General features: G+C 46.4%; 1 protein-coding gene across 1 annotated transcript; it reads left to right on the top strand.

Annotated features, from left to right (window-relative positions):
- The first annotated feature begins 780 nt into the window (after nucleotides 1-780).
- On the top strand, nucleotides 781-10,510 carry LOC142891162 (complement C5-like). The gene is made up of 32 exons (XM_076030581.1): nucleotides 781-938; nucleotides 1,778-1,973; nucleotides 2,086-2,239; nucleotides 2,388-2,458; nucleotides 2,551-2,648; nucleotides 3,000-3,082; nucleotides 3,165-3,255; nucleotides 3,358-3,466; nucleotides 3,749-3,881; nucleotides 3,961-4,076; nucleotides 4,156-4,344; nucleotides 4,471-4,674; nucleotides 4,758-4,970; nucleotides 5,222-5,371; nucleotides 5,462-5,588; nucleotides 5,696-5,761; nucleotides 5,873-6,064; nucleotides 6,232-6,316; nucleotides 6,397-6,479; nucleotides 6,581-6,720; nucleotides 6,801-7,034; nucleotides 7,142-7,202; nucleotides 7,279-7,368; nucleotides 7,650-7,862; nucleotides 7,945-8,020; nucleotides 8,103-8,271; nucleotides 8,391-8,489; nucleotides 8,586-8,763; nucleotides 8,860-8,989; nucleotides 9,569-9,885; nucleotides 10,298-10,360; nucleotides 10,440-10,510. Exons 1-31 carry the CDS (start codon nucleotides 871-873, stop codon nucleotides 10,309-10,311), a joined length of 4,149 nt encoding a protein of 1,382 aa, XP_075886696.1. The 5' UTR covers nucleotides 781-870; the 3' UTR covers nucleotides 10,312-10,360; nucleotides 10,440-10,510.
- Nucleotides 10,511-27,364: the final 16,854 nt, after the last annotated feature.

The following is a 27,364-nucleotide window of genomic DNA, read 5'->3' as shown; positions in this document are numbered from 1 at the left end:
TGGGTCTCAGGCCTTTTAAACCCGTTGAGAAATATTAGAATCTAAATTTTCTGATCTCTGTACATGTTTCAACAACTCCAATTTCTGTGTAGATATGTTGTAAAATATTCAGTCAAAAACAGCGTTTTCTCCCCCACCCAAAAAAAAAAAATATATATATATATATATATATATATATACATATATATATATATATATATATATATATATATATATAAATATGAGATTTGCTTTATGGCAAGAATATAGTTCAAATGTCACTTTCTTGCTAAATGTATATGACACATGTATGTGTACATCAACTATGTGGACATCTATATAGAACTCTGTATTGGAACTTATCTACTGCTAATAAAGTATCTCTAAATACTGACACTGAACTTGTGCTTCTCCCATCACTTTTCCCATTAGCTTGTTATGCTATAATCTACACCATAATCTACCATACAAATATTTGTGCCATAAAAGATAATAAAATGTTCAATTATGAAATGAAAAGATCAAACTCTTTCCTTCCATCTAAAGCTTGGAAAGGCAGACGAAGCTAAAGTATTAGCTCGCTGATGATTGGTCCGCCTAGGTCACATGACCCTTTGTTTCTGGGCAGCTTGATAATGGGATGCTCTGAGTCAACACAGTGATGATGAACGATCAGAAAACACAGACTGAGTAAACTCACCTTTGGGACACACACACACACACACACACACACACACACACACACACACGCACGCAGTGGAACTTCCTCCTAAGTCCAGTGTCTGATGTCTCACAATCTACAGTCGAGCTGATCAATAACTAATAAATGTGCACTGGTGACAACTGTGTGCATTTTGGTGGTCAGTTGTGTGTTTTCTCCTCACTGTCAGGATGAAGTTGTGTGTCCTCCTCGTGTGTCAGTGTGTCCTCTGGTGGAGGACCGAGGCCGACTCCAGATCGTAAGTCCACTTTCTCAAACTCGCAACTTGCTACACTGAGCTTATTTGATTTGCTGGGTCCTTATGTGTTCCCGTCCCCACCGTGATGCATCTGTGTGTGTCTGTGTGTGTGTGTGTGTGTGTGTGTGTGTGTGTGTGTGTGTGTGTGTCAGCCATGTGTCTGCTCTCCAGTCTGATTGAACTAGATGGAACTTTACTGCTGGATCACAAAAATAGATGCAAAAACCACGTCTTTTGCCAGTTATTGTGACTCCAATTGGTGTGCACAACTAAGGAAAATAGCCAGAGGGGAACAACTTTCTTTTAAGTATCACAATCCGTGACTGTCAGTCTTTGAACTGATTTCACCCTCTCTGGCGGGAAATCGTGAACAAACTGTGTTTGTTCACGATCAAAGATCAAAAAGACAAACATGCTGCCCGCTAGCAAACAACAACTGTTTCTAAATCAAGCACTTAGCCACTGTGTTTACTTTTGGCACTAAGTGTCTCAGCAAGAAGACCTACTGTATTTAACTGTTAATTCAATACATTAACACTGATTTGCACCGATCCACTGGTGAGTTATTATGCTAAAACCGCGGCATATTTAGCCCTCTGTTGACAGCCTGACAGAGTTTTTAAAAACAAGGCAGTCAGTGGACGGAGCCAACACCCATCTGGGGTTGTTGCTAAGAAAGTAGCAAGAGTAATCAGCGCCTTTCATGACATTGACAACTATGATATGACAACTACAAGTAAATGCAACTATATGTAGCATTAGCGTGTGGGCATGCTGACAGAACCTGTACTAAGTCAGGTGTTGTTGCTGGTCTCTCATTGGACGGAATGTCTCTTCAGGTATCTGGTCACAGCTCCTCTCTCGCTGCATCTGGACGCCACGGAGACGGTGCTGCTGCAGCTCTTTGGCTTCACCGACCCAGTGAGGGTCTACGTGTTCCTGAGAACCTCGCTGGCTCCAGGGCACGTGGTTCTGGACCAAGCGGACGTGACCCTGGACGCCCAAAACAACCATCAAGCGGTTGCCAGACTCCGGGTCAGACACAGCGGTCTTGGGAAAACTAGTCTGTGACCCTGCCTAGGTTTTCACTATAACTTCTTGCCTCTCTACCTTTTGGTTTTTCCTCTCTCTCTCTCTCTCTCTCCAGCTGTTCCCCAGCAAGGTGGACAAGAGTTTGACCCAGGTGGTTCTTCACGTCCAGTCACAAGAGATCAACCACACCGTGTCTGTCCCCATCAGCCGCGACAACGGTTTCCTGTTCATACAGACAGACAAGCCACTGTACACACCACACCAGGGCGGTAAAGAAACAACCTCAGCCTCCCACAATGCATTTCACCATGCCAGTCACGGTGAAAGGTCTGCAGAACGAGCACTAACCCTGTGTGTGTGTGTGTCTGTGTGTGTCTGTGTGTGTGTGTCTGTGTGTGTGTGTGTGTGTCAATGCAGTCAATGTGAGGGCATTTTCCCTGAACCAGGAGCTGAGGCCTGCCAAACGCAGCATCTTGCTGACATTCAAGGTTGTAACTTGTAATCACGCGGTGAGCCAGCAGGGGCAGTGTCTCCATTTTTTCACTTACCCCACCTCTCCGCGTGATCTTGCTTCCGTCAGGACCCGGATCGCACCACAGTGGATGTTGTCAAGATCGTTGATGTTGACGACGGCATCCCCACAATGCGGAACCCCTTCAGGATCCCCGCCAAGCCGAAGTAGGAGCCTGAGCCGGTGGTAGTGGTGGGGTCAGGGTCAGTCTGGGGTGTTTGTACAGTCCGAGAGATTCCAGTGATTCTGGATTGTGCGGTACAGTTTCTAATGATTGTCTTAATGTTTTGAAGATGATTCCAAGGTGTGCTTGTGTTTTGGACATTCCTGGTAGCCTGTGATGTATTTGAAAACTCTGACCACAGGAAGTGTGTAGTGTTCTCAAAACACTTCCAGAGTTTGTGTAACATTTTTTGTTTTTAACGTGATTCCAGATTGTGTGTGATACCAATTTGACCGTAATGTAGTGTGTGTTTGTGTGTCAGGCTGACTGCCCTCTGGGCTGTGTGTGATTCCAGGCTGGGACTTTGGACCATTGAAGCTTCCTACGCTGACAACTTCACCACAAAAGCAAAAACCGATTTTGAAGTCAAGGAATATGGTAAAACCAAATCAGTGGTTTCAATGACCTTGTCTGTGTTTAAAGTCCATTGCTAATATCAGTATGACTTCCTCCCTTTCAGTTCTTCCCAGCTTTTCCATTCATGTGCAGCCACAAACAAACTTCATCAGCTCAGGACAATTCAACCGGTCGCTCTTCAAAGTGTCAGCCAGGTGAACGGACACGCCCAAATTGTCATCGGCCACACTTGATTAGATGACTGTTCAGCTGAACTGTTCACAAGAAAACATTTATTTCACTTCTTTTTGTCTTAGCTACAATAATGGCGCGCCAGTGGCGAGAGCCACAGTCATCCTGCGATACGGCTACATTAGCGGGAAGAATCCGCCCGTGATCATTCCCAGTTCCATCACCTGGGAAAGGGTAAGCCATCACATAATGAGGGACGGTGTGAAAACAGAGCCCAGCACTGGCGTGAATGCAACCCTCTAGTGGCAGTGTTAACTAAGCAGAAGGAAAAAGGTGGTGCTATGCAGAGGGTGTTAGCTCTGACCAATAGGACGCTTTGAGCTGCTGCAAACAAGATCAGTTGAAAGGCCAAATGGTCCAACAGCCAGGAAGGGTTATCAAATAACGAGTACTTCCATGTAGCAAGTCATGAAAGTCACATGACTTCTGCCGCTAAATGTGTCCCGAATGTCGCAGCTTTCCGACAAGGGTGAGCTGAACGTGGTCCTGAACATGCAGCAGGTCCTGTCCAGGCACGACGGGCCACAGGACCTGGGCGGTCTGGTTAACAAGTACCTGTACATTGCCGTGCTGGTGAAGGAGGACACAGGTACGACTCAGGCTCCGCCTACAGCCCTGTTTGAGAAAAGGCTGAGTTTAACATCGGAAATCTCCTCCGCTATACCCAGGTGGAATCAGCCAGGAGGCAGAGTTTGCCTCTGTCAAGTTTGTCAACTCACCCTATACGCTAAGCCTGGTGTCCACGTCCCCGTTCATCAAGCCTGGACTCCCCTACGACATCCATGTGTGGAGCGTGTTGCCAATTAGCCGGTCGGCACGAGGAGGTCTAACGACAGACTGACAAACTGACCTTTCCCCTGCAGGTGCTGGTTAAGGACCACCTGGACAAGACAGTGAGCCAGGTCCCAGTTGTTCTGGCGGAGCAGCAGTCGTTCAAGCAGGGCATGGACAGCCAAGACTTTGACAGCCCTAATCGTGCCACCAGCGACTCCAACGGCATTGCTGTCTTCATCTGCAACACGCCAACTGAAGTGACCAAGGTGGTGCTGAAGGTAAGAGTTTGGACCTATGGACCTTGCTTCCATCTTTGTTTGTTGTTTTTGCTGTTGTTACAAACCTTATCTGTACCTCTGATTGTGCTGAGGTAATTTTGTTACATTTGGTCTTCCTGTCGGCAGTTTGTGACGGCCGACCCCAACCTCCTGCCAGCCAGCCAGGCTGAGCTGACCCTGTCGGCGGTGGCCTACGAATCTCCCAACCAGAGCTACATCTACATCGACCCGCCGCTGCCCAACCGTGCCCTGCAGGTGGGATCGTACGCCAACATCAAGGTGTACTCAACCATGCCCTCCTATGTGCCCATCTCAGCGCTCAGCTACATGGTGAGAGAACACCGCCTTACCGTCCTCGCCGTTCCCGCCCATCCCGTTTCCACGGCGGCCTGTGACGTGGCTCTTCCCCTCAGGTGCTGTCCAAGGGGAAGGTGGTGCACTTCGGGACTCAGAAGTTTCTCACGAGCAATGACAATTTGCAGACTCTGAACTTCAGGATCACGCCGGCAATGGCGCCGTCCATCCGTCTCCTGGTCTACTACATCACGTACAGCGAGGCCACGTCAGAGCTGGTGGCCGACGCTGTCTGGCTGGATGTCAGGGCCAAGTGTGTTAATGGGCTCCAGGTACAACTTCAACATGGGAGGTTACATAGTGCAGGAGCCCGAGCATCTACTCAGCCTGCGGGATGATGACTGGCTACGGTTCATGTCTGAGGACTTGCAAATCCAACTGATGGAGCTCCAATCCCATTTCAATTAGCTGCACTTAAAGCAGTCAAATGGAATGGGATTGGACCTGAGGTCATAAATACCTGTGGTCGCTCTGGAGAGAAAGAGGAACACACTGAAATGATATATTTGTGTGTGTGCTTCAGACTGATCTGTCGTATCGCGGCAGAAGCCATAAACCACAGGACGAACTCCAGCTGGACATTCAGACTAACGAAGATGGCATGGTGGCCCTGGCGGCTGCTGACTCCACCCTCTTCACTGTGCGACCCAACTACAGGAACCCACTCAACATGGTAACACAGCCCGCAGCCAAATAAAGCAAGTGACTTACCAATAAAGGAGGTACAGAGCAGCGATGTGGCACCAACTGTTTCTGCCCGCAGGTCTTGCGCCGCATCGAGGACAGCGACCTGGGCTGCGGCGGCGGTGGCGGCAGGAACAACGCTGACGTCTTCCGTCTGGCAGGACTCACCTTCATGACCAACGCCAATGCGCAAGCATCATCTGGCAGTACGTCACATAAATTATTTGGCGACCTCACCTGCCAATCAACAGGTCAGCCACCCAACCGCACGCTGGAATGCTTTTCTGTTAACCCCATGTTTGTGTGCCCGCAGCTGAACCATGCATGGCGGTGGTGCGTCCAAAGCGAGCACTGACTGAGGCTCAGAAGCAGGAGAAAGGTAGAATACATTGATTTCCTGTTTACGCTTGCTGACATCTCCATCACTTACCGTCCCAGCGTGCTGTGCCGTGTTGTGTCATGTCCTGTCTGTCCTTGTGTGTTCTTGCAGCTCTTACATTCGGCCGGCTGAGGGCCTGCTGCCTGACCGGCATGAGGTATATCCCCAAGAGTGTCAACTGCCAGAAGTTTGCCGAGCAGACCTACCACAAGCACCAACGCTGTAGACAGGTGTTCCGAGCCTGCTGCGAGTTCATGCTGGAGCACCTGAGCCGGGACCAGAACCTCATCCTGGCGCGCAGCGGTCAGTCACGGTCAACATTCGTTAGTGGCAGTTATTGCCTGTGACCTGTAGGGGTTAGACTCACCTTGCAGGCATGTTGGTTTTCCCCTCAGAGTTTGTTGGAATTTTTCTTTCCAAACCAAATTCATGTAGAACTTCTAACTGTGTGTGTGTCTGTGTGTGTATAGAGCTAGGACCAGATTTTAACCAGATTCCCATCTTGGTTCGAAGTGCCTTTCCAGAGAGCTGGATGTGGCATGTGCACTCTGTCAGGTGACACAAATCAAACCTGTCATTTTTACTCTGATGTAGGAACTGCGATAACTTGAGTTGTGAACAATTTTTGCCCGAAGGTCGGGTCAGACATCAATCACCAAAGCCCTGAAAGACTCACTCACCACATGGCAGATCCAGGCGGTCGGAATTCTCCAGAGCGGTATTTTTTTTATAGTTTTTTTTTTTTAAATTAAAAGCACAGGTTGAAATTCTTGGAGAAAATTAAGATCTAGAAATGTATCTGTGCGTTTCCTGCCTCAGGTATTTGCGTTGCGGATCCGGTTGAGGTGTCTGTCAGTCTGCCGCTCAGCCTTGATGTCCCGCTGCCTTACCAGGTGGTCAGAGGGGAACAGCTGCAGCTGATGGGCTCCGTGTATAGCCGTCTGGAGTACAACATCAAGGTACCGACAGGAGGCAGAATTTCCCGCAAATAGGAGTGCAGCATCATAGTCGTCCCCCTGTCCTCTGTCTCCCCCACCAGTACTGCGTGACACTGACAGTCGGTCCAGAGATCTGTTTGCAGAACTCGCAGCCTGATGCGAGTGGAGTGGGGCTCCGCTCCACCAAATGCAACATGGAATCACTGTTTGCAGGCGACGTTTTCGAGGTGAAATTCACTGTGCTGGCGCTGCTACCTGGCGAGCACACGCTGACTTTCAAAGTAGAGACGGGGAAGGGACACGGAGACATTGTGATCAAGAAGCTACGAGTCGTGGTACGTTGATGGATGGTGGTAGTGGTGGGTGCAGGGCCAAACCTCCAGTATCAGACCTCAGTTCTTTGAACACCAATCCATCATCTTCTCCATTGGTTGGGTTTCAGCCTGAAGGTGCCAGGAAGGAAGTGTTCGCTGGAGGACGTCTCGACCCGCAGGGGAACTATGGTACACCCACCAGAGTGCAGCGCCGAAATGTTCCTTCGGTTCTCCGGCAGCAGCTCACCCTTCTTCTTTGCACCAGGATTAGAGAAATTGGAAGTGAACCTGAGGAACTGGCTGCCGCCCAACATCAGTCCTGACACACCTGTGGAGCGGGAGCTTAGCATCAGCGGTGAGTCGGACAGAGTGTGGTTCCAAACAGTATCCCTGTGTACCACCAGTCTCCTTTTGGATAGATGCCCAGAAGAGCAGAGTCACCAAAGGATCCAAATCCAAGAGACCACATCAGTTATTGCATGAAATAACACCAAACAAAAAGGTCCTAAAACGGACGTTGTTAATGAGAGACGACGGAAAAGAAACATTGCAAAGCCTCTTTAGTGCATCCTCGGTTTTTGTCTTCCCCTTGTGGTCTCAGTGTCACTGCATCTGTGCTCTGTTGTTTGGTGGCAGGTGAGATCATCGGCAATTACATAGCAGCAGTGCTCAAACCTGACGGCATCCGGCAACTCATCAACCTGCCGCTTGGTTCGGCGGAAGCAGAGGTGGGCGCGATCCTCACCCAAGTCCAGGTGTACAACTACCTGGAAACCACCGGCAGCTGGGGCATCCTGGGGCACAAAGTCCAGGAGAATTCAGCTAATCTGAGACAGAGGATCCAAGATGGTGAGGAACTCTGAGGACACTCTGAGGGTGGTGGCACAAGATGTCTGAGTGTGTGTGTGTGTGTGTGTCTGTGTGTGTGTAGGTCTGATCAGCCTCAGCTCGTTCAGAAACGGCGACTCCAGCTACAGCATGTGGATAAAACGAGGGCCGTGCACCTGGTCTGAACAAACACACACCACACAAACACAAGACTTTAAATGTGTGAAGCAGAATCCCAACCCTGCGGCCACTCCCACCCAGGTTGACGGCCCTGGTGGTGAAGGCCCTCGCCATGGCCGACCCGATTGCAAAGCCGGTCTTCGTGGACCACCAAACTCTGTCGGACTCTGTGGCCTGGTTGATGAGCAGGGCACAGCAGGCGGACGGATCCTTTGTCGACCCGTCGTCCTACAGACACAACAAATTAGTGGTCAGCGGCGCCACTCCTCCCGCTCCTTGTGCTCCCTCCGCTTTTCCTTTCCCTTTTTTAACACATTTTCCGAGACTCCCGTCAGTGTCCTTACGGAGGTGCTCTCTGATTGGCTACAGGCGGGAGACGGCTTGGAGTACAAGGTGTATTTGACCTCCTTCGTGTTGATCGCGCTGCGCAAGGCGAGCACGATCGACGACCCCATCCTGCAGCTGCGAGTGAGGACACGCCTCCTCCTCCTTTCACCTCCTTATCCTGCTATAACCGTCGCTCATATCTAATTCCTCCTCTTCTCCTTTCTGCTCTCCGCCCAGTCCCACTATGTTGGCATGAACTCGGCAGCGAACTACATCACGGAGCACGCCGACGCACTGAAGACGGTGTACGTGCAAGCGGTGGCCAACTACGCCCTGACTCTTCACAACAACCGCAGCATGACGGCCTCGCAGCAGTCACTGATCTCCTCTCTGGAGAAAACATCTCGAGAGATAGGTAACACACACACATGCTTGCGCACAAACACACACACACTTACCTATCTACAGATACGTTCAGACTGATCTGCTTCCCATGCGTGTGCGTGGACAGGCCTACCTGTCGTGCTCAGGTACTGGCAGGAGGCCAACATGTCGCGCGAATGGGTGAAACCCGACCAGTCCAGTGGCATGACGGTGGAGACAACGGCATACGTCATGCTAGCTGCGCTGCTCAAGGTGAGGTGACTTTATGTTAGCACCGCAATAGAAACGCAAAATCGGATGTGGGTGGAGACCACTGATTGTCTGCGAAGATGGGCACGTTGCGAAAGGGGCCAAAAACTTGCATTCTATCATTTGGCCACCAGGATACGCCAAAGTTGGCAGCAAAAAGACTGAAGAATGACTGGTGGTCAATATGCCTGTCAAAGGGGACCTGAATTCCTATTGATGCACACTGGTTAAAAAATATGTTGTTGGTCTAACTTACAGTTAAAAAATAATGGCATAACGGCTCTAATGTTCATTTTGTCTGATTTGGTCTGATTTCGAGGAAAAAAGCTATAAAGTTGTAGACGCAGCTAAAGCTTAATAGCCAACTGTAGTCGGCTTAACAGGAGGTGGACAGCTGTTGGGTCACAAACTCCTCCAATCACTGCTCACCTCCGGTACCACCCACACATCCAAATAAGGAATCAACCGGTTTCAAATGGAACTGTGGACTAAGTTCCTCCATTTTCCATTTTCGTGCCCGGTTTGTATCTGGTGTTTACGTCACACTGATGGCCGATCATCTTGGTTTGATGTGTGACACAGGGAAGGCTCCACTACACCAAACCCATCATGACCTGGCTGACCCAGGACCACCACTATGGAGAGGGTTTCTACTCAGTGCAGGCAAACAGATACACACACACTCACACACAAGGAAGAAAGAAAGATGGGATGAATGGAAGTGACTCTGACTTCCAACCTGTCTGTCTCTCAGGACACCGTCTTGACTCTGGAGGCGACCGCCGAGTACGGCAAAATCATCCCTCGCGCCGTCCTGGACCAGTGGATCAACCTCAACAACACGAAGAATGGCACTCTGGGACGTGTCCACCTAAACAAGACCCTCCCTATGGTGTCAATGAAGGTGACCGGCAGTGAGACACACTGGCAGCAGTTAGAAACGCAAAAAAACAGGGCAGTGAGACAGGCCAACCACAACAGGACACTCACAGTTGGAGGGTGGTGCGGCAGGTGGTGGGAAGTTAGCCAGGCAGTGAGACAGATGGAGGATGGTTAGACAGGCAATGAGAATGGTAGAAGGCAGCTAGACAGGTCGAGCATGGTGAGACAGTTGGAGGATGGTGAGACAGGCAGTGAGATCAGTGGAGGGCAGCTAGACAGGTGGAGGAAGGTGAGACAGGCAGTGAGATCAGTAGAGGGCAGCTCGACAGGTGGAGGAAGGTGAGACAGGCAGTGAGAATGGTAGAGGGCAGTGAGACAGGCAGACTCCCTCCTTTCTGCTGTCTCTCTTTCTCAGTGTGTCAATTTCGTCCCAGGTGACCAAGGATAATCACGTGACCGTGTCGACAGGTAACGGGACGGGCGTTGCCATCGTGAAGGTAACCACCTACACAGGCGTCCAACATTTTCCCAGAATGCTCTCTGTCTCTCTGACCTTGGACCTGGCTGTGTGTGCAGCTGAGGACGGTGTACTACGAGACCCAGAGCGACTCGGAGTCGTGCCACTTTGATGTGACGGTGGAGGTGACTCGGGAAAACAGCGGTCAGTGCTGAAAACATACAGACAGTACATAATGCTGGCACCTGTCGATCACACCCCCTGCTGGAGAGCGGGTGACAATGCAGCGATATTGACAACATAAATTTTAGCCGCTGCCTGTCTACAGATCAACCGTATCACGTCACATTGTCTCACTTCCTGTCTGTCAACCTGTCTGTCTCTCACTCCGGTTCTGTCAGTCCAACATTTTTGGAATTCCTTTTCACAGCTTTTTGCTTCCTCTTCATTCTTTGTTTAGAAATGAAATGTTTTGGAACCTTTGTTGTTTTTTTCAGGGTGAACTTTGTCAGCAGTTTAAAGTTTCCCCGGCTTCCTTCCTCCTCAGATCCCAGCATGCGATCGCCTCACCTGACCGCCTGCGCAAAGTAAGATCTCGAAAGTAAAAAGTGCCACAGTCAGCAGACGCGACGCTTGATGAATGCGCCGCTCCAACAGGTACAAGCCGCCTCCCAACGAGGTGATGCTCGAGTCCGGTCTGACGGTGATGAAGATCGAGCTGCCCACGGCGGTGGAGCCGCACCTGGAGGACCTAATGCAGGTGGGCTGATGACATCAGCGGTGGCACGACGACACGGGGTGGTGCAATGACAACGGCCGCAAATTTGTTGTTGTTGCCTTGCAGTTCAGGGACGCGGACGAGCCGACCATCTCCCACTTTGAGCTGGACGGAAACACTGTGGTCATCCAGATGGACACTGTTAGTCGCCACAACCTGAAACTTCTGCTGTCGTGTTGCTGTGATCCTGTGGCTCTTCCTCTAACTTCCGACGGTGCTAAACGCCACAGGTGCCCTCTGACGTCTTCCTCTGCGTCGGCTTCCGGATCAGAACCACGTTCGTTGTGAGCGGGATCGCCCAGGCCCAGCTCAGCGTCTACGAGCCGCAGGACAAAGGTGAGAGCGGCGTGCCGTCGACCCGCAAGGGATGGTGGCAACTGCACTTTCTGAATACGTCAGTGTTCGGCTTTTACACTGAAGTACGGTGTTTCTCTGTGTTCTAACCAAGTTAGCCCGGAATTAGCCTAGCCTAGCCTAACCAGCTAGCCCTCGTTCAAACAAGGCACACAAGACTGAAAACGAGTGTCTGTGGATGTTCCTTGTAGGCAGCATGTGCAGCAAGCGTTTCTCCTACGAGGATCAGAAGCTACAGCGCCTCTGTGTGGGCAACGAGTGCCAGTGCATGGCAGGTACGATGACTGTTCATTCGTATCCTTTTTCTCCATCACTTTTCATTTGCTTTTGGTGTCCTCTTGTATCTTTTTCTACTCTGCCAGCAGTTTAATGCACTGCAAACTAGTGGCCTTTCGTGGACCACTGCAGCATTCCGATCACGAGGAGGCAAAGGTCTTTGTGGCTCCCGTTTTGAAGTGGCTTGAGCCCATCTGGAATTCAAAATTAGATAAAGAAGAAGAACGACTGCTTGCTGAAAACATTTGTTGTTGTTGTTGTTGTTGTTGTTGTTGCGTAGCTGTGTGCGCTGCCTACAGAGGAAACATCGATGCATCTCTGACGATACAAAGGCGGAAGGCAGAGACCTGCCAGCCACAGATAAAATATGGTGAGCGCAAAAATCACCGTCGACAAGAAGATTTGGTACTGTGAGATGTTGTGTCGTAAACCACTGGATGTATAACCGGCCAATCAAACGCGTGAATATATGAAGCAATTGTTTAACTGGGCGATGAGCCTAGAATGCATCTCTGAGGAGATCCCGCAGAGTAACACCTCCAACCCTCTTGCAGCTTCCTGCTTGCTTTCTCCCGCTTTTACCTGCCGTGTTGCTCTGACTCCTGCAGGTATCGCCTCCCTCTGGACTCAGACGCGCTGGTGGAGCTGTGGCCCACAGAGTGCAGCACACGTGAATGTCACGATCATTTGGCCAACCTGGACGAGTACGCCCTGGACCTGCAGCTGTCGGGCTGCGGGGGTTCCTGAAGCTCTGAGCAGGAGTTCACGAGGAGTCGCCAGGGAGCAGATGAGGAAGGGAAGCTCACGATGAACTGATCGATTGTTTGTCGCCGTTTCTGTCCTTTCTTCCTTTTCCAAATTTTTTCAACGGCAGGCAATAAAGGGAATTTTAATTCACTGTGTCGCGTCCGTGTGAACTGATCTGTACCACCGGAAGCAAACTTGCTTACCTTCGTTTCTCCAGCGATCACAACAATTATAAAGATCCTATGAAATCTCTTGTCTGTTGTTAAATGACATCATCGCTTCTTCTCTCGTCACCAAGGTGTCTTACTTTTCGAGCTTCAGGACTGTGGAAGCCCTTTTCAGCCAGCGTATGGAACAAAACAAATAATACAATTCACACAAAATAATTTACCAGCAGCGACTAGTATCTGAAAATGTCGCAAAGCAACTCAAGATAACGACCTTCTATTCAAAACTAGTGATTTCTCAAGTCAGAATAACTGTACATCAGTTCATTTGACTATTACATGCAAAATAACTGAGATTATATTAGAGATTAGATAAATACTGACCAGCTTTGTCATCACGTTGAGTCATTGAACGTGTCAATCAGAGGCGAGATAAGCCCGGTCTCATCGTTGCTCGAACCTGAGAAACTGCGACCTCAGCCAACCTGCAGTCCATTTAGCACTCGCTGCGTCTATATATTCTTTCTTTGCGCTTTTCCCCCATCATGTTCGAAAAAAGACGGCAATCAATCAATTATAAGAATTCAAACCAAAATCCAGTTCTCATCCATGTGTCGATCAAAGGCACACAAAAGTCTGTGAGCGAAGACATCGAAACATCTCAGAGAGTGTCAGTTTTGAATGTGTAAAACCTCGGCCTTCCTTTCACTTTGAAGCCCGAGTGGTTTTGAGTCTCGCATCTCTGGGATCAGGCCTGCGATGACACATTCCATTTGCCCTACACTGTATTCTTAATTAGCCGTGGCTCAAAAGATTCATACCTTGTGCCTGTTGAGCAAGATATACATGATGTAAGCCAGTACCACTTTATGTAATATTCACATTTTAATTGAAATCATGGTATTTCATAGCTCCTGTTTCACTTGAAAGGCTTTGATTCTCCTCCCCCTTGAACATTTCCTATTACTGGTACGAACACCTTTCTTCTTCTTCTCCTTTTTTTTTTTTTTTTTTTTTTTTTCAGTCAATTGGTTGAAATAAGTCAATTCACCAAGTCTCCTGTCACGGGGATTTGTCCAATTTGGCAGATGGCGCCTGATACTTATTGCCCTTCAGGCTTTTGCAAGGCTTATTACAGGCTTGTGTCCACATCATTGATAGCCATATGGTCCTCCCAGACTAAGAAGTTGCCGTGATCTGTCAAATGAAAGGGCACCATTTGCGGCGTTGCCTGCATTTGCCTTGCGAGGGCGAGACTGATTTGAAGGGGTCACGCCTGCAACCCAGAGGTCAGCTCATCAGACTGCAGACCAGTAAATGAGCTCATACAATTGATTGGCTGAGAAGCAGCCCAGACAAACTCTAATTGGCATCGAGTGGGATTGTCGGTGCTGAGACTCTGCAAATGTCAGACTGTGGATTTACCAGAATCAGTGAAGCAGGAGGGATTTCTGGCTCCCACTTTTGTCTTTTTTTTTTTTTTTTCGGAAACCAAGCGAAACACAGGAGGGAGCTTAACTCAAATATTGCAAAGAAACAATAATGCGGTTGCAGCGAACAGAGAACATCGGGATTTTTCACCACCACCTTGATAAAAAACAAACAGTTTTTCAGGTTTGGAATTATGGCATCCATGAAGCAGTTTATTCTGTTTTATCCGTCAGAGAATCTCTGGACTTTCCCCTCGAAGAAAACACCAGTTGAAATGAAAGCCGAAGTACAAATGGGTGCCCAACTTGGGTTCCCAAGTTGCGGTGCAACCGTCAACTGCGAGCTCAGCCTCGAGTCTCCTCCCCCAATCACCACCTGCCGTACCGACCGAATCGCAATCGCACGCTCGCCGTCTCATTAAAAATGCATGTGTCCCACAAGTTTCTAGGATAATTAATTTGGTCCCCCCCCCCCCCGTAGTGCGACTCGTCGGAGCGAAAGCGCGATCGGTTGGGAGACAAAGACTAATGGCTCATACAGAGACATTATCCGATCCTTAATGTGGCTCCGCGCAGGCCAGGAGTTTTCCACTCGGGCGTCTTTAGCAAGCAATCAGCCCGTCAGTATTGGCAGAGTTCATTTCACGCTCTACTCTTTAAGTTCTATATTAGCAGGCCAGTCGCCGCATGAGCAGGTGCTCTGCCCGCCCGGCTGCTCAGCCTCCCCTCCAGTGTGTTTTCCCGACCACACAATGTGTGCTCCGAGAGCTTGAATTCTTAGCAGGGATCGCAACAGATTTCCCCCCGTAGGCGGGAACGTGCCCGTGTTTTCTGGGGAAGCCTTTGATGTGCTGGAGATGGTGCCTGAGGCCAACTTTGATCTCCTAACAAGAAGTGCCAAAGGAAGCATTCTGCCTGTATCTGCAGGATTTCTCTGTGTGAACCAGGTCATCCTCTTTTTTTTTTTTTTTTCCAAACTAAAGAGAAAACCCTAATGATCTCAGCTTGTAATGATCTGCTTGATAACCATAGTTTTCCTCGATCTCCTTCTCTCAAAGTGCTCATTTGGCGCGTTTACATGGGCCATAAGTAATTGGATTACTTGCTGACCCAGTTAAAACCGTGTCATGTAAACGCCCTGTTCCAACTGCATTGGCTTTTTTCCGATTGTAACCCTGACTCTAATCTCATCGGAGTCCTTGTAAACAGCACCGCTGATTTTAGAGCTTTGTTTATATGTCCGCTTCGTAAAGCAATGACGGTGATTGGTTATTAGCTTTCATTAGCGCTGTGTAGAGCATTATGGGAACCCACAATCCAATCAGCGTTCATGTAAACGGGGACACACTCACAACTGTAAATAATTTGATCCGTTCGACAGAAAAAGTGACCATATAAACATACCTGCTGTTCTTCACATGATCCTCTTTTGGTATGGGCATCATATGCATTGGGTGTCAGTCTTGGCCATTGATTCAAATCACTGGTTCACAACTGGTAGAGTCTCAGGAGCCACATCATTTTTTTTTTTTTTTTCCTTATCATGAAGTCGCGACACAAATTTATTCCACAGCACTCAAGTTTATTCCACAGAAATAAAAACGCTGGCCCACTTTCTATCAAGTCAATAAATATTTGGAGCTATTGAATTGAACTGTGTGTCCTGCAAAAATAAACGCCAAACATTTTCTCTGTAAATGTATATATTTTAAAATCCCTTTAAGAAAAAAAAAAGAAAAGGAAACTGCCCACGAAGACGTGACCCAATCAAAACAGTTCCGCGACCGATCCACCAGTTGAGAAATGCTGATTTAAATGGTTTCAGAGAAATCTTGCCTTCCGAATGCCAACTGGAACATTACGCATCAAGACAGCCCACCCATTAGTGTGACTGCACTCAGCATATGGCGTTTATGCAGTTCTGAAGGTTGGGACGTCTCTTTTGAGTGAAAGTGGAAACAGCTTCTTCAGTCAAACGCCGCTTACGTTTCAGTCGCCCTCAACTGATATGAAGCCTGACGTCGTCCAGTAACGACTACAACGCTACTGAAACTTTGCGTTCATTTCAGCCAAACTTGCTTTCATCTGATGTCACGGCCGCGCCGTCAGACACTCCAGACTGAAGACAGCCACCAAAATACCTCAAGGAAAAAAAAAAATAAGAACTTTATATTTGTAGGACTAAAACATAGAAAATATATATATATATATATATATATTTTAGAATTTTTAAAAGAATATTTAGACTCTGTGAGCTTCTACAGACTAATATTCAAGCTTTCTTCTTTTTCACCTTTAAAACAAGAGCTTTACATCGAGCTTTAAATACAAGGCACAACTGGAAAGTTTATCGTTGCTGTGCTCCAAAGAGGTAAAATACGATTTGATTTTGACCTCGTGAGTCTTTTCCGGTGATGTTGAGTGAGATGGAGAGTTACCCTGGAGTTAAACGGAGTTAAACAGCAACCCACACTCTGCTCACTTCCCACCCCCTCATCTTTTGCTCGGCGATCCCTTCATCCCCTCATCCCTTCACTCCCTCATCCTTTTTAAATCCCCCCCCCCCTTCCCAGCCTCATTCCCACCTTCTCAATCCATTGTCTTAGCGCTGTCTCATCTCGTTCCAGGTTCCGTCTGGGGCGCTGTCTGAATCGAGGCAGGGTCCAGCTGAGCTATAGCTCCTCTTCCTGCCTGACAAGCAAACCAGCCTCCAGGCTGGACATCAGCTCGCCCTCAGCATCACTAATGCTCTCCGCAATTTCATTATCTCTGCGGTCAATAGATAATCAAACCAGATATCTTTGTGGCATGGTTCTTGCGAGTGAATCTAGTGCACATACTGCCAAAAAAAAAAGGATGCAAATAGCACAGAAGGGGTTCTTTTATATATTTTGGAACTGAAGAATATTAAAATCTGTACTTAGAAATAAGGTAGGATGCCATTTGCCAATTGCTACCGTTGGTGTGATACAACTTGTGAAGCGGTGCAGTGGTTACCGTTGATGTCTCACAGCAATACAGTTGCAGGTTGGACCCCCAGGGCTTTCTGTGTGACGTTTGCGTGTTCTCCCTGTGTCTGCGTGGGTTCCCTACATGGTTCTCTGTAGCGTGTGAGGCTAAACTGGCAATTCTGAATTAGCCGCAGATAAGAGTGCACTCTGCTTGTCTTTCTATGTGAAATGTTCTTTTTAAGACTGGCCATGCTGCTTGTTTGGGGGTTTTAAGGACATTGCTTTTAATGTATTGTTATGTAAAATGTGGAACATTGGGCGTTGAGTACCGAATGTCTGGCAAAGTGGAATGCACTTAATCAAGGGTAGTCAGGTACTTATCAACACAGCGATGCTTTCAGTTCAAAGGTCTTTACCCTCTACCTGTTACAGAATTTCATATTATTATCGTGGAGGCACTTGTTCGCAAACTGTATTTTGCCTCTTCTGTATGAGGCTCCACAGGAGGGTGACTGTAAATTGGCTCACATTGTGACAAACTGTCCTTTTGAGATGGAGGAAACATTTTCCTTTTCTTTTTCTCAGACAGTCGACACATCCCAGACTTCCCTCGTGGAATTTCCACTGTGACGAGCGCTGACATTGTACAATATGGACACTTGACAAGTGACTGTGTCCAGCATATCTCTGGTGTCCAGGATATTCTGAAAAACCTTTTTACTTGGAAGACAGACTCACAGCCTGTGCACTGTTACAACTAGTTGATAACATTTCCTGCCTTGACTTATTTCAGTAAGGGTAAAACCTTTATGCTTAGCTTTATGCTTGCTTAGCGTTGGACTCTAGCCTATACAAGTGACGCAGATATATACTAAAATGTTAAATTCAGTCTTTTAAGTATTTATCTATTTAAACGATAGAAAATTGCCTCCGCACCTGCCTACTTTTTGTTTGATTGTATTCATCCTAAACTATTTCAAATAAACCAACCCACTCATGTATTTTAGCTCTGCGTGAAAGTCTGGTCCGTCACTCATAGTTGTCCCCTTGGAAGCACTGCATTGTAACAGTCCTGCCAACACAAGGCGGCTCTCTGGGTTTAGGGTAAAAAATTTAGCATAATTTCAGTCAAAAGATAGCATTTCTTTGGACCGTGTTTGATGCTATTTGTGTTTTTAAGTTGCGGTGCATTTGCCCACAATATCGGAACCAGAATCAGAATGCTTTTATGAATCGCGAAGGACATTTTGTTTGTAACAGTGCTCCATTCAACCTCAGGGCTGTACATAGCGCAAATAAAATTAGAAGCCTCCAAAATAAAAAGAAAGGAAAAGGCTACGCACACGGCTAGAAACATGGCAGTGTGAAAAAGAATCAGCGGACCGTAAAATAGGCGGAAGTGAATGAATGTGGAAGCAGTTCCTTGGCACTATTTATGTCAGTGGTAGGGCAACTGCTCTCATGGCCATGAGAAGGCAGAGATTCACGTGTACTGACACGCACGCACAGCCAGTCCGGCTCTGTAAACCAAATAATAAAGAGCAATCAATATCCGCAGACAGAGAGCGCATGTGATGTGACGCTCGACACATCTGCGTGCTTGAGTCTTACATGCCACCACACTGTAAAATCGAATTAGTTACCATTACTTATGCATGCAATTAAAAGCTGATTGCACTTAAAAAAAAAGTAACAAAAGATCAATAGGTATTGTAACTTGTGTAACTTTAACTTGCACTTCTTTTGTGCAGTACACAAAACATTACTTTCCGAGACTAAAGTACAACGTACTTGCTAACTTACTTTCGATGTGCTCTCTCGACAAAGTAAAAATGAATCAGCATTACTATTTCACATCTACCAAATCGTCCGTCCATCCCTCTGCCATACCTGCTTACCCCCGTACCAAGGGTCTACCAAATTACTGCATGTGAAATCTACTGTCTGTAGTCCGTACAACGCACGTACCTACGTTGAGATAACTTCCTTCAACTTACTTATATTTACTTGAACGGCAATCTGACTCAATAGTTAAAACCATGCAAACCGATTGCCTCAACAACAAAAAAAAGAAGCTATTAAGTGTTACTTCACTAGCCTAAGTGCTCAGTTTATATTTGGCAACGATGGAACATTGCATATTGTCACTACGAGTACAGAAAGGACGATCAGATATTTGCACTCTCTTTGGTAAATGGTCAAAAGAAAAGGAGGAAAACACTGGATTGATTTTTTTCTTTTTCTCTTGTTTTTAGGCACAAGAGCATATCAGTGACAATCCACCACGGTCCCAGCAGGACACAGTGTGTGACTATGACAACAGCCAAAGGCATCCGCCCGCTCTCTAGGTGCCCCTGAGCTAAATCAAATAGAATTGCATGGCACTTCCTTTCCGTTGATAACATCACAGTCACCGAGTGAATATTTACAACAGGGCTTGTTTGCAATATGTTGATGTGTTAAAGCGATCCAAAACATTAGTGGGAATACCACTGATATGATATAATGCAGAGTGTATATCGAGTGAATTGTGTTGTTGTTTTTTCAATTTGCTTCATCAGAGCTATTCGAGCATTGATCTTGATTGTCTCTTTTTCTCTTCTGTTCTTGAAGTTTATGCCCGTAAAAAAAATATGACACAAAAAAACAGTGAGCCTCAGGGCCGAGTGGTTCCGTGAAGCCCTGGGACAGGCTGTGACTCACCATCACGACCATGCGAGCACAGCGCTGATAAAACGCTGACAGGATTTATTTCCTCGCGTCTATCAACAAGGCCCCTCTACTGACCCTGAAACTGAGAGTTCTCACCATAACTTGCTTTATGGAATGCATGAATGCAAGCCTGCATTCAAGTGCGCCAATGCAAGCATTTGAGGAGGCACTAAATATAGCGAGAGACAGAGTGAGAGTAACTGCAGAAACAGGGAAAAGAAGGCCGCGTGCTTCAAAGAGGGGTGACGAGCGTGAATGACGGTAGGGAAAGAAAAGAAGAAACTGCTCTCCACTTTGGCTGACAAAAGGAGAAAAATCAATCCAATACTGTGTCACGAAATTGGGGAAAAGATCATAATTGGCCAGCGGTCAGGGGGAATTCTGTTTTTTTTGCAGCGCCAACACCAAGTTTAGAAGTGGCTATCAACACTGCCATCTAGTGATCAAGGGGTTCAACACAGAACGAAACCCAAACTCGGCCATAGCCCAACCTTTGGCATGCAGGAGGCTATGAAAAATGTTCTCAGTGTCATTTTTATTTCCTTTCCAAGGATATTGTTGTTGTTGTTGTGTTTTTCCTCTGAAGTCAAAGTCAGGTCATTTATATCCAGACATGATCTTAAATACATCCTTTACTTTCCCTTCACATTCTGCTTACCATGCTTTCCGTACATTTCCGCGTGTCGCCCCACCGCCTGTCTCTCCAACGAGCACTTCAGCTTCTTTTAAATCTGATGCCCGAGTGCCCCTTTTCACAGACAGAAACCCAGAGCAGAGCCGGTCCCAAGCTGATTCAACCTGCCCGCACGTGGAATTATGGAGGTCCTTGGCACAGTGCATATGTTAAGCAGCTCAGATCTTTATCCAAATGTGCGAGCGACCTCGCAAATCTCGGCCAAGCGGAAGCCGTCAGCGGTGCTCGCCAAACCCGCCGCCAACGGGAATTTGACAAAACTGAAATATGGCTCTGCTATCAGCACGCTTCATATATCAAGAAGCCGGCTGATTTACTTGCTGAGTGCAAAGGAGTTTTGCTGATGCATTGTGCGGGGAGGATTATATTGATTTGCCCTGGTCATAACGCAGTGCATTGCTTCGCACGCATCCAGAACTTGGGTACAATTTCACAAGTTGTTCATTCAGGAAGTGGAGGGAAAACGCGGTCGTCCGTTTTATTGTGGTAGGTTTTAATGCTCATAGAAAGAAAAAAAAAAAAAAACTTTTTCACAGTTTTGATGAAAGTTGTTGGCTTTCAAGAATGCAAACTCTGCATGTATGAGCTTGATGGGGTGAAATAATAACTACAATTCTGCTCACACGTACCGTCAGCGAGAGTCTTTGTACTTCAAAATCTTGAACTGCTCTAAAAAGACGATTGAAGGCCAAATTGTGATGTTCAAAAGCAGTACTAAAAATATAGTGGAGGATATGTCTGTGATATGGTCACACACACACACACACACACACACACACACACACACACACACACACACACACACACATTGGCATTGGTGCCACTGTCTTTGTGACCACTTGCATTGACTTCCATTCTTTTGTACATCCTAATTCAAACCCGTAACCCAACCCAACAAATTAATTCAATTATTTTAGCAGTTATGATTATAATGAGTATTTTTTTTTTTTTTTAATAATAATAACCTCACTTTCCAAATAAATTGTCACTGTATTGGTGAACACAGTGACAATGTATTGTGTGTACTCCAAGGGTACACACTCATATGGCAAGAAAGAATCAAATGACTTGCATCCTAATGCTAGAGACCACGTTGTAAATTTCATTTATTTTACAATTCCACAACAGTGATTCAATCAAATTTTTTGGTTTGGTACCACGCAAGCTTTGTTTAAGATGTACATTTGGCTGTAGTCTTGTTTTCTCAAACGTGCCATGCATCCATATCCATTGTGTTGTGCACACCCATGACGTGAGTTGATGAACTCACAACTGGGATTCTTATTTCTTGACGGGTTGAGCAGAGATTGGGGGTGGGTGAGGTCATTGAACTCACTGACTCGCGCTCGCTGCTTTAGGAGAAGCTAATTCCCGCTTTGAGCAGTATAGACTTGACTTCTGTAACAGTGTTCTGACTAGACCCCCCCCCCCCGGCATGTTAATAGACTATCTATCCTGTACGTCTCAGAGATCAGCTGACTCAGGTCACATAGTAGAGCCCAGAGATAAAAGCAGACATGGTGAAGCAGCATTCAGCTGTTGAGCTGCACACAACTGGGACAAACTAGCAGCAGAACTGAAATCAGCCGCAACTGGAAGCATTTTTAAATCCAGGTTGAAAACATTTCCCTTCTCACGGAGTCATTGTACTTTAAGTCCTCCTAATTGTTTTTAAAACAAAACTATATTTTATGCTGCAAGTCGACTCATGTCTTATGCCCCTTTTTAATCTAATTTTATATATTTTTTATTTATTTATTTTTTTATTGTATTTGTTTTCATTTCCAACTCTTATTCTGAAATGTTTGTTTGATGTAAAGCATACACACAAAGCTGCCTTGCCTTGCTTTGCCTCTAACATCCCCCAGCAGTTTGAAGCAGCCTGCGGTTAGCGCGAGGCACCCAGCTCGATTTGTCATCGTTTCCTCGCACTCCTTGTTCAGCCAGGCTCCGCAGCGATGGGTGCTTAGATAGGCAAACAGGTTTGAGAGCGAATCAGAGAGATGGCCTGCCGTCACACTTGTCATTTCTCCCCCCACAGATGATCTTCCATACACCTATCCGTTTTCCATGCCTGCTTCTTCCCGAGCTCAGGGTCAAGGGGTGTCTACTGGAGCCTGTTCCAGCTGTCACAGGGCGAAGGCAGGGTGACACCCTGGACCTTTCCGTGTGGAGTTTGCATGTTCTCCCGTGTCTGCGTGGGTTCTCTCCGGGTTCTCCGGCTTCCTCCCACACTCCAAAAACATGCATGTGAGGTCAATTGAACACTCTGAATTGTCCGTAGGTGTGCATGTGAGTGTGAATGGTTGTCCGTTTCTATGTGGCCCTGCGATGAACTGGCGACTTGTCCTGGGTGTCACCCTGCCTTCAGCCTAAGACAGCTGGGATAGGCTCCAGCACACCCCGTGACCCTGAATAGGAATAAGCAGGTATAGAAGATAAATGAATGAATCATTCAATCAATCAAACTTTAGATAGAATTTGCCAAATCAATTCCAAGCATGCTCACAGTCAAAACTGAAACAGATAGTCGAGGGTCCTGTCACTATGACTATATAGCCTCCAAGTGATGCGCCCTGGCAACTTGGCCAAGGGGATTTCCCTTTGGCCGACTGGTTGGTGCGCATGTCTATTAGTTCGAAGCCCGCCCGGGCCCTCTGCGCCTTGCCGGAGATCCAAAATAGAACCAAGCAGCTGCAACGCTTCAGGTCAGATACACAGGAAGGCAAGGCGACTGTGGTGATGAGTATCATTACCCCAGAGGGATTGCTGCTGGTTCTTGTCAGAGAGCCTTTGCAAAAACAGACCAACGTTGAGATATTTTGTCGGTGTCATTTTCCCCAATGCTGTCATCTTAGATTAGCCATAATTCTATCAACGCATACACTACACACATTGAAATCATGCCGCAGATATTAATTTTGGTTGTCACTATATACATTGCAATCTATCCACTGCGTTCTCCTGTGACCATTTGTCTATGTAGAGAGCTAACGCGCTCTGCTATTTTTTGAAATTGCGACCTGAGTTGCTTCGTGTTCGATTCGTTCTTTCCAGTTGCAGTTTGGATGGATGAAATATTGATAGCTTCTTTTCATAGACGCTTCTCGGGGGCAGAGAGCGGTTCTCGTACAAGAAAAACACACAAGTGGGGAGGATGAAGGGAAAACTGAGAGGACAGGAAATCAGCTATTTCTTGCCAACACATATTAAAAATCATGTGACTGATTTAAACTTGGTTGCCAGTATATAAACTGCTGTGATGATTCATTTAAGACAAAATGCATATTCTGATATTTTGAAATTATGGCCCTCATTAGTTGCACTAGTTCTATAACATTCGAATGGAAACTGATGTATTTTGATTGTCTACACACTTACATATGTATACTGTGTATATACATACATATATATATATATATATATATATATAAATGTGTGTGTGTGTGTGTGTGTGTGTGTGTGAATATATATATACATACATACATACATATGCATATATTTATATGCATACATACACACATATATAAGAAGCTGTTGGGTGGGTTTCTCATTAATTCTGAGTCTATTTTATTGCAGCTAAGTAATAAAGATCCCAAAGTGGGCGTTTGGGAGCTTGAAGAAACATCATTGTCACTCACAGATTTCGCCTCCCTTCAACCGCTCTTATTTTGAATTCAAAGACATCGCAACTCAGCCGTCCAAACAGCCAGACGTCTGATAGCTGCCGCTGTCTGATCTCGCCCCCCTGCGCTGCGCAGACAGTCTTGCAAAAAGATGCCGTTTAAGTGGAACTTTTAAAATTTCCTATGCAGAACGGCTTTCTTCGAGCTGCGCAAAAGAGACTTAAACACTGCCAGTCGTGCCTCTCCAAATCCCTTTGGACAGAGAGCTCTCTCTTTACGGTGCGTTTTGAAGTAAGTGCACAGCTCCGGGGGGGGGGGGGGGGGGGCCTTATGAGAGAGCTGACCTCAAAGGAGAAGAGACGTGGATAGATAAGGGTCGTTTCCAGCATACTGAGAATAGGATTTAGCATCTGTTTTTTTTTTTTTCTTCATTTTATTTTATATGTCCCTTTCTTTCTTCAGAATATTCACGGTAGAAATTGCTGAAATGTTTTGCTCCAATAGAAGTAGTTGTTAAGACAATTTTACAATTCTTGATAGCGCGTCAATGAGAGTGTGAAGACTTCCTGAACTCTCACTAGACGTAATTATACAACTCCTACTACAATCTGCAGGGACGAATGGGGGTGGAAGACCAAAAAAGATAAGAGACCAGTTCAGCCAAATATCAAAAAAATAAATAAAAATTGGCCATTTCACCTTTCTCTAAAGCCTCTGTTCCACTAAAATTAGCGGGATGTCACCACGTTTTTGGACGCACGCGGGACGTCGCGGAAGCGATCGGCATTTTAGTCCTTTCTCCATGCATGGAGCCGAATGTGGGGGAGACCAGTGTTGTTTGGTGTTGGGTACTTTTAACTTCCTTCAGAATTGTCCAGAACCAGCAGACAAGGGCCGACTTAGAAGCACAGTTGAACAGCAATGCGGTGGATTTTTTTTTTTCTGAAACGCTAAGGATTCGTCGACGATAACAGGAGGAGGAGAAGTTGTTAACCCCGCGAGACCGACTGTTCGCTCGACGTGGATCCGACAAAGACAACAGGCTTTTTGGTCGGCAATTGAGCATTTCGACGATGCGCAGTGGAAGTCCCACTTTCGGATGACCCGGGAAACGTTTGACTATTTAAGTGGAAATCCTTGCTCCATCCATTACACGGCAAACTACCGGCAGGCGATTGAACCACGCCGGCGAGTCGCCATAGCCCTGTGGTGGTTTGCAACCCCACCAGAGTACCGCACTATTTCCTGCCTTTTTGGGGTTGGTATTTCGACTGTGGGCACGATAGAATGTTTTTTACTCCTCCGTTTGTGTATTTGTTTTCTGTGTATTCTGCCTTCCTTTGTTAGCCTAAGTTGTTAGCCTCGTCTTAATCCCTGGGCAGAAGTAGAACACTGCAGCCTAATTCCCTCCATTGCATGCACAGTCATTTCACGTCTCTTTTTTGTGCCACCCGGACGCAGCGCAGTGTGAGCTCCTCATCATCAAGGAGTGGTGCGCCCTGAGGGGAGGGCCAGCACCTCGCAAGGCCATTAAAGAGTGACCTTAGAGACCCCTTAGAGAAGCTTGTGTGGGGGCGTGCGGTCGAGCGCCAATCCAACACACTCCACCCCACTACAGTTGCTGCACTGCTTGTTTTTTTGGCTTGGATTTTGATTGGATTCAAAAAGAGATACATTTTCAATCAAAACGCATTTCAAGCTGCCAATATTGTAGATAACCATTTGTCAATATTGTATAGAATAATACTGATTAAATCAAATCAACATGATTAATATCGACAGCACTCTTAATTACTGCATCCCAACCATTGACTCAAAATCTTTTTGTCTCCACATTGAACTGTTTGGGGTTATTGAAGGATATTTTCATTTCTCATTACACTTCCATTGTCGTCTTGGGCATAAAGTAATTTTGTATTTTATGAGTGCAAAGAGGAACATTGCATGCGCCTTAATTCTGAACAATTATCCTGTTGGGGTTCTGGTCATAAAAGCTTTAGTTCCATTCAAGAAGAAAACAATTCCAATTATATCACTTATTGTTAATGTGTGATAAATTGAAATTTAGTCAAATTGAGAGAGCAGAATTTACATGGTTGATGACAGTAATGAGATTTCCTTCAGGGTGTAACATTTATTCAGTTTCAGACAAACAATGACAATAGAGAGAATGACTGACTGAAAAAAAAAAGATTCAACTGAAGCAAACTGTAGAATTACTCTGACATTTTGCGTAAAGACAACAAAAAATAAGGATATTGATACATTGACTTTTTCTTTGAATCTCTTCCGTTCAATCCACCCACAGCCATGTCATTTTTGCTAAGCGGACCATTAGAAGAGCCAGCTTGTGAGAATTAAAAAAAAGAAAGAGAAATCCATATCTTCACAGGAATGCTCACAGAAAATACATCTGGGACGTTTGATGTCGTCGGTTAAGTACATTTCCAGTCCCAGAGATCCCAATTTATACTTTCATATTATACTTATAACGAAATGTCCGACAGAGTCCAAGAGATTCTCAACAGGATAAAGAACATCGTAGCAGTTAAAGTTATTCATTTGTGAATGAATTTCAGCCTCTGTAAAATTGTGCCTGATTTAAGACAACATAAATGGTTTTAACAGCTTCACATTAGCAGCCCTGTGTGATGCAGCTTCAGGTGGGAATTATTAGAACCCAAACCCCGCCTCCCCGATAACCACACGGGACGGTCTAGCCTTTGGCGTACTTCCTGGTTGCGTCATCCCCGTTCCCTCCTTCTGGCCAACCCCGGAAGTGACATTTTTATAGCATCAAGCTAACCATTGGTTCGCCATCCAACCATGGCGTTGGATGTTTAAAAAGGTAAAAACCCTACGGTAAAAAACTTCATATTTTAATGTGAAATTTGAATGCTTAAATTTATATGTTGTGTCTTTGCCAGTAGATGGCACTAATTTCAGTTGACTTCCCAGGATCCCAGGATGCTTTGCGGCTGCAGCAAAGCATCCTGGGATACGGGAGGCAGCGAAGGATGGTAGCAGTGTATCCTTCGAATCGGCTAAAAGGAGGACGCATTTCAAGGGCGCATGTCAGGGTAGAGGCGAGAACCCTGTTCCGACGGCCCCATGCGGGTCTGCACTGGTTGCTGCCTTTCTTTTGTTCTTTCTGGATGCCCTACCAGTATTTCTTTAGTCATGAGTTTTTGTATGTTTTTGGTTTTTGGTCTTTTGAGTTGATCACAGCAACTTACCTTGCTTCACAATAAAACAATTTTTTTTTTTTTAAAGTGTTTTTATTTCCAGCTCTTGACTTGTGTGACTGTG

Source organism: Nelusetta ayraudi, unplaced genomic scaffold (assembly GCF_046127955.1).
Source record: "Nelusetta ayraudi isolate G7.1 ecotype Tasmania unplaced genomic scaffold, CSIRO-AGI_Nayr_v1 ptg000028l, whole genome shotgun sequence".
Classification (NCBI taxonomy): Eukaryota; Metazoa; Chordata; class Actinopteri; order Tetraodontiformes; family Monacanthidae; genus Nelusetta; species Nelusetta ayraudi.
This window is presented reverse-complemented; position numbering and strand designations above follow the sequence as displayed.